Source organism: Macrobrachium rosenbergii, chromosome 5, assembly GCF_040412425.1.
Source record: "Macrobrachium rosenbergii isolate ZJJX-2024 chromosome 5, ASM4041242v1, whole genome shotgun sequence".
NCBI lineage: Eukaryota > Metazoa > Arthropoda > Malacostraca > Decapoda > Palaemonidae > Macrobrachium > Macrobrachium rosenbergii.
In genome coordinates, this window is record NC_089745.1 from 27,515,534 (window position 1) to 27,534,346 (window position 18,813).

The 18,813-nt window shown below is 38.9% G+C and overlaps 1 protein-coding gene across 1 annotated transcript in view; it reads right to left on the reverse strand.

Annotated features, from left to right (window-relative positions):
- The window catches only part of crb (crumbs), a 213,684-nt gene extending 196,612 nt beyond the window's left edge, over window positions 1-17,072 (reverse strand). Inside the window, exon 1 of the mRNA XM_067103901.1 lies at window positions 16,922-17,072. Within this exon, the coding sequence (XP_066960002.1) occupies window positions 16,922-16,943 (22 nt within the window). The 5' untranslated portion in view covers window positions 16,944-17,072. The remainder of the gene's footprint in view (window positions 1-16,921) is intronic.
- Window positions 17,073-18,813: the final 1,741 nt, after the last annotated feature.

Sequence of the window (18,813 nt, forward strand, 5' to 3'; positions counted from 1 at the left end):
ATAATCCCGATGACGTCAGACTGGGTGGTCAGTGGCACAGTGTCTAAGCCTTGTCCTTGCAGAAGTTGCACTTTCTTCGCAAAAGCAAGAACACCACACCAGCGTCATTCGAATTAACCCTCAAGTAAGCAATCCACTCTCGGGAAAAACCCCCAAAGCTCCCAACCAGGAAGGAAAATTTATACTAGATCTTGCAAATCATGTTCAGAAACATGTTAAAAAAAATAACTGGACATTTTATTGATGAAGACCAGAAGCCTGCTAAAAGGGTAATAAAATCCTTTCCCATTTGTGGGATAAGACTTTACAGCCACGCATCAGAAACCTTCAGAGATTCTGGGTAGCGTTATACAAAGTCCTTATAAACGTCCAACGAAATTTCCAACTGAATATACATCCTAAATATCTCTACAAACACAAAGATATCGGGGGAAATTTTAAATGCGGCAAGAAAAATTAAAATGGGCAGAACTAAATATCGGAGAAATGAAAGGTCTGTGCTAAGACCACGTACAAAAAATATCAAAGATAAAAATAAAGGCCTTTTGCTTAACATCATCTCAAGACAATACCATTAGTAAAAGGAAGATTAAAAAAAATTTCTGCCGGAGAAAATCAACACTGATTCAGAAGTTACGGAACACCAGTGAAAGCTTACTTCTAATGTCTCTGGGTTTATAAAGCATTAAACCTTATTTCGCTGAGTTACGAGCTAAAACAATCACAAGAATTTCGTAAAAAGATTCTGCGCCAAATCACCAAACATCTCGACAGCAACACTTCTGTAATTGTCACCCCAATGCAGGTCACACGAAATCATTTCGTGAGCGTTAATATATCTGACAACTCTTGTGACCTGAATAAACTTCAGAATCAAATGGACAAACTAGTGTAATTTGAAGCAAATATCCAGGGGATGGTGTTGACAAAATCACTGAAGCTTATCTCAAACCTCATGACCTATAAATAAGGCAACGAGAAACAACAAAAGTAGGAATCATATTATAGCTACAGTACCGCAAATAAGTATTGGTTTTCCAGCTCGGAGACCAGAGAATATAGGTAACTGTCTGGTGGTTGCGGGCTTACCATCATTAGTCAAAGGTGACCTCAGGGGCCGCCCCCCCCCAAAACCAACTCCCCACTCTTCCTCCTCCCCCTCACACTGTGTACTACCGGTGTGCATATCCGTCAACCAAAACCATGCAAATATTCCTTAGCTTAAAAGTCTCTACTGTTCAGCCATTGAAATGTTCCCCCTCTAAGTTTCGAGAGAGGGATGAGAGAGGGATGAGTGAGGAAGAAGGGAGGAGGAGGGAATAAATGGAGAAAAAAAGAAGGAAGTTCGAGAGGAAAGCGAGGGAAAAGTGGGGGAAATGTGAAATTAAAAAGGGAAGGGACAACAAAGGGAAAAGGGAAAAATTAACGGATGAAGAAAGAGGACATAAAATGAGGGTGTCAGGAAAATGATGAACATAATTTTCACATAAAGGCGCAAAGAAATAAAAGAGGAATTATAAAAGACGAGAAATGGGAAAAGCAGGAGTGAAGTAGCAAGAATAAGAGGAGAGTAGGGACAGTCAAGAGACTAGACGGGTGAAGGGGGAGTGGGGGGGCCGGTCCGAAAGAGACCAAGAGTGTGATAAAAGGTAAATAGTGGTGCAAAAAAGCAACGCACAAGAGAATGACCGAAATAAATAAAAGGAGGAATCATCATAATAAGATGGAACGTAAGGCATCTCTAAACTTCCAGACTCAGGCAAGAGACAATACAAGAAATGAACTGCAAACGGAAGGAAAACAGTGAACAGAAATGAGAAAAATCTGAAGAATGACGAAACAGAGAACAGAAAAGACTGCGGCAGCAATCATGGTAAGCAACGCAAATACGCTTGAGGTCACTTGAGCAATCAATGAAGGTGCAATCGATGGGATCAAGGGCCCCCTCCCCCTCCTCTTTCCCACTGCAATCACCACCTCGTCATTTCGACTTATGAGGAGGAAAGGCGTTCGTAGTCTGTTGCGTCATATCCGAAGTGCAACCTAAATAGAGAATGTAAACAGAAAATGTCTACTAGCACGAAAAAATTCGTTAAAAATTCACAAAAAAAAAGCCAGTATTGGAACGTTGCACCAGCACAAATGAATGATGAACGTTAATGTAAACGATATGTTTCCAGCTCCAGCAACTTTTGCATCACATGATGCTAACAACATTTGTTTAAATAGTTATGAATTACTTAACAATGCTGGCAAGGTGAAAGCCATTCAACATTCTGATATCCCGTTTAATAACAAAAAATTACATTTTGCATACTAGAGAAGAATGCAGCTAAAATAAACTAAAAACTTCTTAAAGACTGCTGACAAGGTGAGTTGACACACCTTCAACCGTAAACGAACGCTGTAATCCGCAAAATCGTTAGGCTTCCTTGTTTACGCAGCGAATTTCAGTCAGCCTAACACCACTGTCTATGTGGGTGTGCGTCAAATACACACACACACACACACACTAACACACACAAACACACAAAAACACACAAAAGCGACGCAGTCAGCAAAATGACAAATGTATTGGTACATGACGATTCAGCAGTTTAAACTGACTCGCCGGCAGATATTCCAGAGCTTAAAGAAGAGCAGAATTACAACTTCCGGGAAAGTGTCTTACGTCACACTGTTGCCTGACTGCTTCCTACGAATTCGAAGGGATGGCACGCTTAGACGGGGGCTCTTGCAAGGTTGTGAAACGTCTGTGCCCTCTAGAACTTAATGGCGTCACTCTCACAAAATACTGAAGGACGTGAGCGCATCAGCCATCACCTTTGAAAGACCAAAACGGGAAAAGCAACTTTGTGAAAAAATAAATTTGCAAATAAAAACGAAAAAACTAAAGTTTAGAAGTACAGGGATCATGGTCGCCAAATCTCATTCGTTTGAGCTACGTCTTCATAATAATTTTATGTTCAGAGAGAGAGAGAGAGAGACTGCAAAAAATTCTATAAAGCATAAAACAAAGTACTGTCGAACTTTCCAGTCGCAAGAAGTGAACCCATATCAAAAAAACTACTTGATTATTGCGCACTAAGCCAAAGGAAAATCCCCTGTATTGAATGAGACCTCGCAATGCTTCCCTCTCCTATGTAGGCCTAAAGCCATGACCTCACGAGATAGGACGTAGCTGCCACTGGTACTAAGGGAGCTAATTAACCTTGCGAAACCAGCACAGATGACGTCAACTAGCGCCCTTACTATACACAGAATGGCCTACAACTTCCTGTAAACAATGTCATTAGGGAGAAAGGTTGCTGTCGTACGAAACCTGTAATCCAAAGGGAGCCGTTGATGCACAACAGATCTGATTTTATACAAAAAAGAAATCCAACTGAAATCGATAACAACAAAAGCTAAATTCTTTCGTAATTGCATTCAGTTCTAACTTTTTAAAACGGCCTTAATTAGCATAACGCAAGTTGAAAATGCATTCTGTTTAAAAATAAAATGGTGGATGTCTGGGGCAGCATATTTGCACATCCTGTCAAGTGCTTCACACGAGAAGGGACGCTCCTCCAAAGCAACTTCCGAACAATGGGAAGACATTCCTGTACCATTTCCTCTTCTTCGCCGCGCTGATACCAGCAGTCGGAAGGGAAAATATAAAACTTCGCTACAACAAATGTAATGTTGATATGGTAACTGCTCAGTGCACATTACTAGAAATCCATGCATCTGAACATCGCAAAGTAATGGAAAAATACAGGGATACGACAGCAACACCCTGAAAACAATGTGCGTCTGCTTATGCTTATGCTAAAGTAACCACAGTAATGTAAAACCGTCCAACCAAGTTCATATGCTTTACAACCAAAGGTACAATTTAGTCCTGGAACGGAACTGGTGGCATCTCAACATACATAATGACCACAAGGTGCTCCGAATTAGTCTCCTCGTATGGGTATACCTGAGGTCAGCCAAGGTTCATTAGTTTCGCTAATGAGGCGTCAAAGCATGGAACCATCGCATCATTTTACCTGGAGAATCCGGGTTCAGTCGGTTCCTTTCACAGCACCAGGTAAAGAGATTTAATTTTCTGCGTCTCAGGACATAGAGAGCTGTCAGTGCATACTATGTAACAAGTTATTACATCAATAACTGGGTAACTTTCATCTGTACAGATATATTACAGAGTAAAATAAACACTGAGTTCTATGAAATTAAATGGTAACCTATATAATACAAATAGTAACTGAAAGAAACCATTGCAAAACTGACTGAAAACTTAATATAAATTTCTCATATATAGTTAGTGAGTGTGTGTGTGTGTGTGTGTGTGTGTTGGGTAGAAAGGAATGCCTGATACTGAGGCGAAAAAGTCAATTCAATTTCCTTTCAAGCCTTCAGGAGATCCAGGACAGGAACGTAGTACTTATCGCGATGAAGGATCGACGGGTCCTCTGACAAAGGGTCACATCATGAACAGGTCCCGCCCCTGGGCAACAGCAGGCCAATGAACATGGCATTACGCGGCATTTTTCTCGGTCTGGAAGAACGTTAATACCGCCTGCAAAAACTTGGGGTAGGACGAACGGGAAATCACGGGTTAAGGGAATAAAACGTCGGAATTTCGTGCTTCACTGACTGAGCACCACTGCATTACTGCTACAGAAATAGTTATTATGGACTAAAGCGACGGCAGATTCCACTCCCGTGATTTTTCATTTCGGTATATTTGGCCCTTTCAAATTCAAGCTGGTAGAACAAAAAATGATTCAGGGGAAAAAGGAAAAATGTTTTGAAACACTTTAAGCATAAAGCTGAAAGATTTACACGGTGTAAACCTATTAGGCTACCCATTCATGACTGATCACGTAATCTGTTCCTTTCAAGTAGAAAAAGTAAACCGGGGCCATAATCATAGTCTCTTAATACCCAGTGGCTGTATGCATGGAATACATGCCACATGGGTGGGTTATGGAGGTATGTATTAAGCGAAGAATAGCAGCAATATCAGACAGTAAATAGAGGATGAGCACAAACAATAAATAACCGAAAATACCCCGTCGTAATCATAATTCAAGAAAAACACTCAGAAAAGAACCAAGCAAAAAAAAATAATAATAAAAAAACAATATGGCACGTGAGAAAAGTATTGGGAAATGTAAGAGAGAGAGCAAATGAAGAGCAGATAAGCAGCAAAACTTAAAAACGGGGCGAATATGACGAAAGGAAAAGTGGTAGGGCTTCATGCGGAAACAGAGAAGCAATAAACGAGACTAGAAGTAGTAGAAGGGCCACTAGCATGACCAGCTAGCGGATGGCGTCTGTGAATAAGAGCAGAAGCACCCAATGGGTTTCGTAAGCGCACACGTTTCCCCTACCTTTAACATTAAGCTCCCCCCCTGGAAGAACTCCCCTTCTGAACTTTTATCTGCTCCCTGCAGGGCTTCATTCTGCCAAACATCAGGGGGAAGTTACTGGATGCCCTCTACTAACGACCGTCTTCTCATTCGGCACTTCCATTCATTCTCTACTCATTGGACTGAAAACTACGAACTCCTTTCCATTTCCAGTACCTTTGGACGTCTTTTGATTGAAATTGAAATTGTTTTTATTCTGACTGTTTGTTTTTGTCTGTTTGATTATAACATTCTCTGAATGTTTCATTTATTTGTATATTCTATGTGTATGGCCCTGAGCTGAAATAAAGGATATTATTATTATTATTATTAATTTATTTATTTTTTTAAGAAAATTAAAAAGCAATTAACCAACTGTAGACAACGAGTGAAGGGAAACTGCCTTCACTCGTCATCTACAGTCGTCTTCCTTCTCTGTTATATCCTTGTAACAAGTCAAGACGTACGGTCCTTTATTTTTTTGGCAGTTTTGCCCTTTTCTCCCACTTCCCAGGAAAAGAATGATCTTTCCGAGGATGATTTTTTCCACTGCTTCAACCTAGAACTCATGCAATCCAGTCTAAATAGTTCAATCATTCTACATACACAAAATTATGTCTTGTATTAAGACTTACCAACTTTGTTATAATTCAATTTCTACACTCCATAAAGGCAACACGGGCACACACGCAAAACCATATACTGCTACCAAAGGTGGAATCAGAAACAAGACATACTGTGGTACCAAGCTGACCTATAATGGCAACTGAGCAGTGCATAAGCCCATAGAAACTGAGGGACATCAAAGTTTCGTAACAACCTTCAGTCAGCAAAATGTGGAGCGCCGACTCGTCTCGAGTAACTGGGAGGTTAATGTCTGGAAAAGAAGCCGTACAGGTGAGAGGGGAGGGGTGGTTTGGGGGGGCTAAGATTCCATCTCCCCATACATTCTCAATTACATCGGAGCCGCCCATTTCTGACCCCACCAACGCCTAACGGATATCGTGACTACTTGTGCTATCTAATACTTACCAGGAAGTCATACATCATCAAACACTCACCACGTCCAGATACCAAGATATGGGTCCGGATGAAATCATGAAATCCCAAGAATAATTTTATTTTCGGGAAGACATTTCGGATCTTTCCTAGATAGTGACCCCCAGGGGTTTTAACCCGGTATGTATCCACCTTTGCTGCGTGTTTAGTACAAGCCCGTTGGGGGTTACCGTAAAAACATAAACAAAAGACTGTATATATCATAAAGATAACGACCCCCAAGAAAATTATCTTCCCAGATAACGACCCGGGAAAGCTCTTGGGGTCACCATCTAGGAAAGATCCGGCATTTTCAAAGGCAGGTACTGTTATTTGAATTAATAAAATTAAAAACGGGGAATGTTAAAATTTCCTTTCTATTTCAAAATATTTCTAGATGAATACACGAGACAAAACAGCTCATAAGGGAGCAGTACTGAAATATCGATAACAACACTAGTTGAAGACTTCACAGGCAAGGAGGAAAGGTCTCTTGAAGCACGTTTCCCAAAATGTTATCTAAACAATGGCAAGGAGAAGCGGCATCACAAACGAGCTCAGAGGATGCAAAGAACTAATATTCTGTGCCACTTCTGCCTTTTGGCTTATGAAGGCATTCCGAGGTATGTGACAACAAATGAGCTCCAGTACAAAAAGATAACAACTGCTTGAATGGGCACTACACAAAAGTAACAATATAAGAGCTCGCCAAACATATATAAACTCTGTACACACCCGGCGTTTCCAAAGCGATTCCAAAAGCGGATTTAGCAAAAACAATGGCAGAGTATTAGACTGGCTGAAACTGTAACAACTGATGTCTCCGTGTCGCTTTAAAAGAAGAAAATTTACATTTTAGTACACTTTTCACTCTTTCAGTCCACGAGGAAACGATAACACACTGGACATGAGGACTGTATAATAAAACTTTAAGCATTACTTATACATTCGTGGTACGAAGTTACATTACAGACGTTGTTCTATACAGGAACAATATGAGAAAATGAAATGCTATCCTAGCAGTCTTACGGTCAGTAAGCGGCTTAATTCTCTTACTTGTGTACCTGATGGTGGAAAGCCACTTTGTAAATGTGTTTCCGAATGAGAGAGAGAGAGAGAGAGAGAGAGAGAGAGAGAGAATGATATCACTAAATTACACTGCTTCTGTAAAAGCTTCAGCTACAAACAGGTCAGACAAAATCTAGAAGAACTGTCAACAACACAAAACTCTTATAAAAAAGGCGGGACGTATTTGGCAGTGTCTTGTTGCTCTGTTCAAAGTTTGTTACTCACCACATCCTGGAATCTATATCAAAGTCTACAACTAAAATATAATGGTTCAACCAACAAAATAGTCCGCTATGCCTTGAGCTCTATTATCTCTGGTAATCTCAATGCCAAACTCTGCTTTTCGGCTTTCATGTGACCCATTTGTTATATATTAGACCCCCTTGTGCTACTGCGAATTCTAGTAATGGGGATTCCACTACATCTTTTCAGGCTTCGGGCAATACCCCGACTCTCAAACCTGCTCTTTTATCCGAATCTGAAAATGAGGAGGGAGTGGGGGAGACCCCAAATGTGTTGCCATTTCTCTCTACAAATTACGCCATATCCATGCGGATCAAGTGTTGTTGATAGTTTAAAGAAATATCACAAAAAAATCGATATTGCAACATAAAAAGTATGCAATAATTCTGATGAAGGGGCTTAATCACTGGTGAAAAAGGGCAAGATACCAATTCTCACCACGCCAACCTGCAGATAAAACATTATCTAGAGTGACGAGGAAGTAGTTAGCAAAGGTATGCGTAAACATGCAGCAATCAAAACACTGTTGTCATGTTCGTTTATACAACAAACATCGTATTGTTCGTTCGCAGTCTACCAAACAGGAAAAGTTTCGCATGCCAAGGACAAAGAGGATGTGTTGTACATTCCCACGGATTTGTCACACAATTAACAAAAGATAACCTTATCAATGAATTGCTATTGTACACTCAACAAGTACAATCATATCGACTGGAACTGTCAAAACAGAATAAAACAAATTAAGACCCAATTTACTGACAATAACAACCGTCTATTTAAAACAGCATTGTTCCCAATACACTCTCACTCTTTCTTTATAATTCAAGATCATTGGCCCTTATTCTATTATCAGCCAGACACGGTTCAAGATCACTGCACCGAAGAGCCAATGGAGAAGCAAGACAGCAACTGCCGCCCATGAAAAGACCGTCCCCGGGCCCCCCGCTCCCAAAGTCAACCAGCCCCAAACGGCACCCATTGTGACTGTGGCCACCAACGGCGCCGCCCCCAAACCCCACCTCCCTCGCCAGGCGCGATGAAGCAGTGCTTCTCAACTTGACAAACACAACAAAAGCAATGCATAAAACATTTTTACCGAAAATATGAACGACAGCGAAACTTTCCGAGTTGAATAGGTAAAGTACCCAAAGTCGTTTTCTTTTGCATTCACGATTATTTCCTTGAAACACCGCATGCGAAAACAACATATCCAAAGAGACAACAGCGTTTTACCCCAATTAAACATTGGCGCCACTATAGAGAAGAAAAACGAATCCAAGGAAGAGTTACCGTTCGCCGCTCCTAAAATGATCTCTAAAGAAGTTACTATTCTTTCACTGCGATAAAAAGAAAAGCCTCGTTACTGAATTTTGCAGGAATACCATCAACTGAGTCATGGTCTTCAAGAGTGGAATCTTTCCAGTTCCACTATACTCCTGAATCATCATCTTGATTATATGCTTAGCCTCTGTTCGGGTAAGATGTCGGTGGTTATTAGCACCGTAACCAAAGCAAGAATTATGAGAGAGAGAGAGAGAGAGAGAGAGAGAGAGAGAGAGACTGCTTTCAAAGTTCACACAAGGTGATGGTCTACATCTTCGAAAAATTGTAGCGACAACAGCCACTGACTTAACGATCACATAACATGCCGTCATACGCTAATATCCCAGGGCAAGACTACTAGCTCAAGGGTGATTATAAAGGTTGTAGGATCTTAACAAAAAAAAAAAAGTACACCATCAATCTCGAACCAGCCTGACCAGTTAGAATCACACAGAGGGATACATTACCGGCCTTCTTATAAACAATATTGTGCTGGAGCACATCAGTAAACACACACATACACACACACACACACACACACACACACACACACACATATATATATATATATATATATATATATATATATATATATATATATATATATATATATATATATATTTAACAGAGAGAGAGAAAGATTAATTTCCTGGATACCTCCATGTTTTAAATAGAACGCCCTTATTCTTCATCATATTTTATTCTAAGAAATGTGAACTACGCTACAACTAATTCAGTTTAAACCGCAAGCATAACCTGCTTCAGGGTTATTTGTTCAAGCCAGCGGCCGAGGACTACTAATGGATATGTTCCATTGAAAACTTTGGCCAAAGTTTTCAATCATGATGCTTCCAAGCAAACCAAGGCTCCTCTTACCTAACATATGAGAAACGCCCAGGTCCCGTAAACATAAAAATTCATTCGGAATACATGATCATCATTTACAACTTCAACAGGGCAAAACAAAACCTCTGGAGCAACGCTGAAGCATCTTCAAAAGGCGAACTGACCGAAGATGATACAAAGCCAAGTGATAAAACTGCAAAAATCCTAGGCCAAACTGACGACTCGGCCAAAACTTTAAGGAGCTACCGTAGGTTCTACGACCACGGCTCTGAAAGATTAGGCAGTCGTAATAAAACACGCAATTTTAAGAAATACTTGTAAAATAAACTTTCAGTAGGGACAGGTGCCTCAAAGTAAAGAACACCGCCTGCGCTCCAGCAGTAAAATGAGAAATATGGGATCAAATTTGACCAGAGGGTGAGCACAAACCAGACAGGCATTCAAGACAGGTTGCCTCAGCATCAGCGCCAGAGGGCACTAAGAACATCCATGGTTACTCCCATTGGGTTTTCTACGAACTGATCAGTGACTAAACTTGGCATGATATAATTAAAGCGTCAAAGCGATCTCACTACGTTTGCTGCTGGTCAACAACTGTTAAATGAAATACACCAAGAAGGCAGATTTATCTCACAAAGTGTGCCCCAATTTTTATATTCATGAAGTCTAAGAAATACAGACTTTCTATAGACGATTAGTATCTTTTTATCCCTCACAGCGGAAACAACTGCTCAAGTTATATTAAGAAGCACCTTTTACATTCACGAACGACCCACTATATGCGCCCTTTGTACTATAAAAAGGAAGAGGCCCGTAAAAGTGGAAAGTAATTATTCTTATAGTTAAACCATCTAGCCACAATTGATATTTTTAAGAAATGCAGTCGGGTGTGAGTTTCCGAAACTGACTGTAATTTGAAGCAACCGTTTACTTCAGACGCAAGAGGATCTACTGACAAATGGCGACCCAAACTGGATGTAGCCTAACGTTATGCTCAAAGTGACAGAATACCTTAAAATTGTATACAAGACAGAATAAAATAATTACTGCTTACGAAAGCAATATGGTGCCCTGGGAGAAAAATTTGTGAAAAACAGGTCATTCTACAGTTACTCGCTTTACACACACACACACACACACTCCTCTTCCTCTTGAGAAAAAAAAAAACTGCAGTCTTTTTAACCAGCACCTTATTCCCTTTCAGTACGACACACCAGTGTCATCCGAGACGGATGGAGAAATGCAATCCAAATTAATTATGGTTATGACCAAAACCAGTGTGTCGGATGACATTTGCATATCATATATATATATATATATTGTGTTTTTGGACTATATGAGTATATTTCGCATACAACTTCAAATTGAATACATCAATCAATATGTTGCAATAAACAAACAAGTTAAATTCTCAAACGTAAGGAAAAAAAACTGCTAACGATTCTGGAAGTACTCTGATTACCAAAGATAGAAGATAAATGACTTTTGAAGCCTTTAGAGAAGTGTGTGTGTGTGTGTGTATGTATATATATATATATATATATATATATATATATATATATATATATATATATATATATATATATATAGCTTTGCTGAACTTTGTGGGATGTTATTTACGTGGTAGGTCTTGCGTCACAATGATTTACATGATTACATGATAAATAGGAAGGCCTAATTGAAATCATTTTTGGACAAAGTAGAAGTCAAGTTAATGTTGATGAGGTCTTGTCAAGTGAATTAGCAGTAAACTGTGGGGTGCTATACGGGAATGCAGTTTCACCTTTGCTGTTTGCCCCTATAGGTTTCATAACGAAATGCAATAAAGGTCGAAAATGGAAGAAAATGTTTAGAATGAAGTAACAATAAAATCTTGACAGACGAGACCTCAAAAGCTTGTTAAAGTGAATGTGTCATATACCTAGTGAGATGGGACCCAAAATAAAATTAAGAAACAGAAATAATGTTGTCAGAGTACGTACACTGGGATGAAACAAGATTAGATGGAGAACGGATAAACAAGATGTTGAATGCTCCAAACTTAAGAAACAACGATATCCACTACAGGTTCTCTTGAGTTGTATTTTAATCATTTACAGTAGACTGCTATTGCATACATAGGCTAAGTAGGAATATACTTAAGACTAGTACGAACTTCGTTTGACTGTGCCAATTTGAGAATAAAGCTTTAAGAAAAATATTATGATTCACAAGGCAGGATAGAAATGGGGTGTGTCTACACTACAGTAAAGCATGTCATAAAGACGTATTGGCAACTTATACATACCTTTAAGTGAACAAATTGTTGGTAAATGCTGGAAAAACATATGAAGCATTGGTTAGGACTAGCAATAAATCGTTGACTTTTATTCAACATGTTTGCGGTGTTGTGCGACAAGTTCCTTTGTTTGTTTATAACATGTTAATCTGCACGGTGGATACATTCTTAGAAGTAATACCGTAACAGAAATAAAGGAATTTCCATATTTGGATGAGATCATAATGAGAGGGTGATGGAGATGGCTTGGGCACCAGAGGAGTTGGTATAATCTCCAGACCTACGCTACTTGGATGGAAACTATAGAGTGTAGGCTGGGGGTGAGCGGAGATTTGTGGAAAACAAAAGCATTACGGTTGGATGGCTCTAATTTCCTATTTTCAATTTATCCTTAATATTTTCAATCAAGGATATTCTTAGCACTCCCATATGCCAGGTCCGGGCATATGTGGATGCCCATCCATTTATATGGCAATCTACACAGAATCATTAAATTGGGTAAATACACTAAAGGATAGCTCTCTCTCTCTCTCTCACTATATATATATATATATATATATATATATATATATATATATATATATGTGTGTGTGTGTGTGTGTGTGTGTGTGTGTGTGTATGGCCTAGTGGATAACGCCCTTGCCTTCGACCTGGGTTCGATCCCGACGTGAGTCAGAAATTTATTTCTGTTCCACACGTGATTGTGTGTTGATTATTTCTATCTTATTCACTCAGGAGGGATAATTCGAATGAAATGCTGTCTATTGGGTCATTGCTGAGTCGGGAAGTTGGGGAAAACTCGGTGGTGTGCAAGCAGTTAGCTTGCCCAGGTAATTCCTTGGGTGCAGTTGCTCTCAGGTTCTAACTTCTTTTAGACTTGTATGGCCTAGTGGATAGCGCCCTTGCCTTCCACCTGAAAGACCTGGGTTCGATCCCGACGTGAGTCAGAAATTTATTTCTGTTCCACACGTGATTGTGTGTTGGTTATTTTTATATATATATATATATATATATATATATATATATATATATATATATATATATATATGTTACAGTCAACATGCGTAATCAGTCATTACGCGTAATGACTGAAATTTCAGTCATCACGCGTAATGCACTTAGGGGACATTTGATCCCCCCAGGAGCTAGTACTAAACACGGCGAAACAGTGAGTCACCTACACTGTTTCGCCGGGTTTAGTACTAGTCCCTGGGGGTCAAATGTATTTCGCCGTGTTTAGTACTAGCTCCTGGGGGGATCAAATGTCCCTAAGTGCATTACGCGTGATGACTGAAATTTCAGTCATTACGCGTAATGACTGATTACGCATTGTGTTACTTTAATATGTTGACTTTAACACACACACACATATATATATATATATATATATAAATATATATGTATGTATATATATATGTATGTATATATATATATATATATATATATATATATATATATATATACATATATATATATATATATATATATATATATATATATATATATATATATATATATATATATATATATATCAAGCACCACAAAGATGAAACACGGTTGTAGATCTGGACCGGTGTCGGCTTTATTGGTAACTAAGACTTCTTTGGAGAACTGATACAAAGTGGTAGAAATTCATAATATACATGCTATAAAAATATAGCAGGACAGTATAGGAACATACAAACGGTTGGGAAACAAGCGCTCGCACCCGACACGTTTCCCTTATCCCAGTCTTTCCAGCATCTTCCTTAAAATTAAACTCCCCGCATATTTCTGTTGAGATTAATGGATGAAGTTTATATACGCCATGACTGTTCATGTTCTATCTGGAATTTTCTTTTATAAAAGTAAACTAGACTACATCACTAGAATAAACTATATTTTTTGCTCCTGCCCAGTTGAATGTGTGATTGTTTTCACTAACATGTACAAAAATTCCACTGTTCACCGGTGCATCTCTTACACATCTTTTATGCCGTTTATTCTCTTTTTCAATGTTTTCCGCGTTTGACCAATATAAAAGTTATCACTAGAATTTAATGGAATCTGGTATACATATCCTTTAGTATTGTCAGACGACTTCTTTATCTGTACGTGCCATTGGTTTATTGCAAAAATTGCAAGTTATCTGATAAGTGAAAAGCTTAAAATAAAGTTTACAGCTGATTTACATCCACCCCAGTCTTCTAATACTTCTTAAAACAAAATGAAAAATCGCGTTGCAGGTGCCATATGAAGAAAATTCTCACACGGCCTCGTAACTAGAACTAACTAGTTCACTAGCAACAGCAGGGCATAACGGAGGGGGGAGAAGCAGATCTACATAAGTACGAAATATGACAACGAACGCAGAGTCCAAATAACTGGTAACCAAAATGTTGCATTGCTACACAACCCGCGTAAAGATCTGTAGAAAGTCAATCTGAGTCTATCAAATAAGACAAAAATACAAATGTGGGCCTTATGCATGCATGGTGACAGATCAAAAAGCAGTGAGAGAGAGAATCCCTATTTCCCTCCTAATTATTCTTGTGAGCATCCCTTACTGGCTAGTTCGCCGCCCGCGTGCCTCCCAATGGATATACCTAAGGGAAACCGAAGACGATAGTGAGTACCTGCAGTTCCACTGTGGGCAAAACAATTGCAGTTCGACTGCAGTTAAGACGCCTGTCAATGAGTTGGATTGTATTCCCTGATTTTATTTCATTACTACAAAAGAATATCCTTCAATCCAAGTTATTTATTTCGACGAACTATTAATAATCAACCTCAATCATCTCTTATCAGCGATCAGTGAAACAAAAAACTTACATTTTAGGGCAATAAATATAACTAAAAAATTCCTTAGATGCATGATACATAAACGCTTCATGACGACCATGTATAACATACTGCAGTTAGTTTTAAAGGAGTGGCCACAACAGATTCATATACATTACTCGCTGAGAAAACAAATAATAGTGCGCGGATTTTCACTGCGCTATCCACGGCTGTGCCGACTTCCCACATTTTCTAGGCCGACCCAACTAACAAATATTCACTGTCCAGTAAACTGATATGTTAACTGTTTGCACCGTAACGTAAGTTACTTTTACATTACAGAATATAAACTAACCATAAAAACGAGCCAATATGCTTACAGGGCATTGCCATCTAATAACTGTAGTTTTCATAAAGCATCTAAATATGGATACATTAAAAATGCATGTATACATTTCTAAATCGCGAAATTAGACAACTGTAACTATCAAACAGCAGGAAATAAAAAGACGGCTTAAGTCCTCGCGACACCGCTTTTTGAGATACTACATCACTCACTGGGGTATTTACAATACTTCTGCACAAAATATTAGCACGTAAATCCACATTACCCGGCCCTTGCCGATTTTAACTGTGCTTTTCTTTCTCTTAATACAACAAAAATTAAATTTAAAATCTGCCCTTTGATCAGTATCATTGAAAGTATGAACAATTAAACGATTAAAGATTCCTCCTGACCCACATACCACATGGTTACCTACACATGTAAGAGCATGAATGTTTCTAATTAATGGGGAAAAAATACAATGTGGATGTGAATGGGTTGGGAGGGGGAGGGGGCATTTGAAGACCGTAAGCTTCTCTTGGGCCTATGTTATCAACAAAAACAAAGACTCACCCTACTCAACTGGAATTACGGAAATTGGAAACAGAAGAGGAATTTAGTCAATAAAAACCGCAAGCTAAGGCCGACAAACTAACAGAACAGGCCTGAATAACCAAACGTCGGCTTCCACATATTTTTCAAAGGTAAATGCATAACGATATATGAAAATAACCGAAACATTTGTACCGTGCATGCATCATGTACGCCAGCGAAACGAACAAGGAATTAAGGAATAATTTGTTGATACCATAACACCCGCTTTACTTGTTAAACAGGTAAAACTAATCTGCATATTAAACCATCATGGATAGGCCTAAAACTGATAAATATTTCATCAGTTCATATAAAACATCTTTACAAAGTATGAACTCTTTTACTAAACATGTACAACAGTGACCTCATTTGACCTGGGGGCGAAGAAGTAGCGAAGAGGTATGGGGAAAGGAGTTTGGTGGAGGCATAAAATTATTCAAACTGCCCCGTACGCTTCACAGCCCCCATACCCAGGTAAATATACACGCATGCCTTCCACTGAACATTAGGAGAGGCTTATCTTGGTCTACCCCAGAAAATTAATTTTAATTTCGCTTTCATTTTACAATTCTCTCCCACGTCTATAGCTTCACAAAGGCATTAGTCTAATCGACATAACTGACTCATGCACGCGTGGCCTATAACAGATGTCGAAATATCTTGAAATACTCGAAGCAATGTTTCAGGGCTTGAAACGTCTTCAAGACCAATCAAGTTAAGCCTATGCCTTCAAGTTATCGTAATACAGTTTTCATTCTTGCTCACACAAAATTCCGAAACCACTAAGTTATGCTAGGTAAGCCTAGCTACATGATTCACCTTTCCAAAAGCAAAAATCTGTTAAACACACTTGGTAAATAAGACAGATTATACTCATTCGTTCCTCTAGGCATATCGTTCGTACTACCGTTTCCTCCCGCCCATCTCGAAACCACCTGGCTGATTCACCTCAGCGGCGTCTGGTTTACCTGTACAGGTAAACTTACCTGATTTAATTTTCAAAGATACTAAAAGAAAACCATTTCTACGTTAAATGATTTCAGTACTTACCTAAAACTATGTGACGCTCCATTGAGATCTCTTTTGAACTAAAAATAACAAAACGTTAAAAGCATTTAAAAACACATGCCGTCCAGCGTTAAAACTTCTCCGGTCATCTCACTGCACAGGTCCACCACACACTGACTTCACTAAACTTCTCCTCACCTGACCCAGTTGGCGTTGTTTCCGCGAGAGGGCAGCACAGCACAGTCGTTCAACCTGCTTCAAAGAAAACGATCTTAGTCTTTCAGGGAAAACTAAGCGTTTATTAACATGCGCTCGCATTGCCATCAATTATAACTACTGCAGAGACAGAACACGAATATATCTCTCTCATAATCGTGTCAAATACCCATAATCTAATCTTGAGCTCTAGAATTTAATGCATTTCACTAATGATCTCAAACGCAAACCGTAAACTTTTACAAGAAATACATGTTTTGGTACTTCAAGTCCATTTATACAATAAATATATTTCCACTAGAAGAAAAATAATTTGTGGATCTAACTGAACTTGCTTTAATTACCTTCCTTTTACCACTTCAAAAAAATTGCATTTATGGACTGCTGTGGTATGTATGTAAATTATTCGCAAGGCATAATGAACCGGATATTAAGCGATATTTGTGGCTTAATATTTGTGAATACAAAAAAGTCACTCTTGTTTAAGTGATAAAAATTAAATATCTATGTAAATTTAGGCTATCAAGTCAAGACCTGGGGGCACTTTAGGCTATCCAGTGCTTAAGACGGAGTAAAGCAAGGTCTACATGCAAAGCAGGGTTAATCCTGGATGTAAAGGAGTTGGAGTAGTTAGACAGCAAGATAAAAATATCCAGAAAAGGTAGAACTGGGATAAAACACCGCAGTTGCACTAAGAGGTAATATTTAGAGATGCTGGACATCAAGACTACAAAAGGGACCGGGGATGGGGGTGAAGTTAACGGCTTAAAAAGTGGGTGCGGTTTTTCTATTTAGTAAGGCCTACAGACACTTAATAAAATCTTGTTTTTACGGTCTGCTCTGGAGCTAGAGCCGGTGTCAGCACAAATCTGGCTTAACCTAAAACGATAACAAACAAAATTCACTCCGATCGTCTGGAAAAAGGGAACCCATTTAAAGCGGAACTCACCCGATCGGCCACGGTAATCCCCAACGAACGTCCCCCCGATCAAAAGGCTGAGGGTAAACATAGAAACCCAGAGGGATTATCGAGTACCTTCTGGTATCGTCATTAGCCATTCCTTTCCTCTTTCTCTTAATCCACAGGTCAGTTCTGTCCAGTATTTGGGGTTCGCATACTCAAGACGAGACAATGAGTCATTCATTTACGAATTATAACTATATAAGGCAAGGTCAGAGGTGATTGATCCGCAAATAAGAGGCACAGGGATACAAACACAATTTTTTTCTGCGCGCACACACACACTATACACACACACACACACACACACACACACACACATATATATATATATATATATATATATATATATATATATATATATATATATATATATATATATATATATATACAGTGTATGTCACACATACTGATATCAGCTAATTTACGCTGGGCCGTGCCATTATGGAACGTGGTTAAATTAATAAAACAAGCGAAAAACAAAGGAACTAATAAAGAGTCAGCCGTTATCTTCATTGATATTTTGTTGAAGCTGATCCTGGTTCACTGGGAACCTTTCTTTGCACTGCAATGTTAACCTGTTTATTATCTTGCACCTACTGGATCTTTTCGGCCGAATCTTCTCCGACCACTCTATTTTTCACTTTGTATTCTGCACTATAAGGTACTGAGTCACCACACATGACTGAAATGTCAATAACATATATAGTGTCCTGATTGATTTAAACATCTGTGTGTGTATGTGTGTGTATGTATA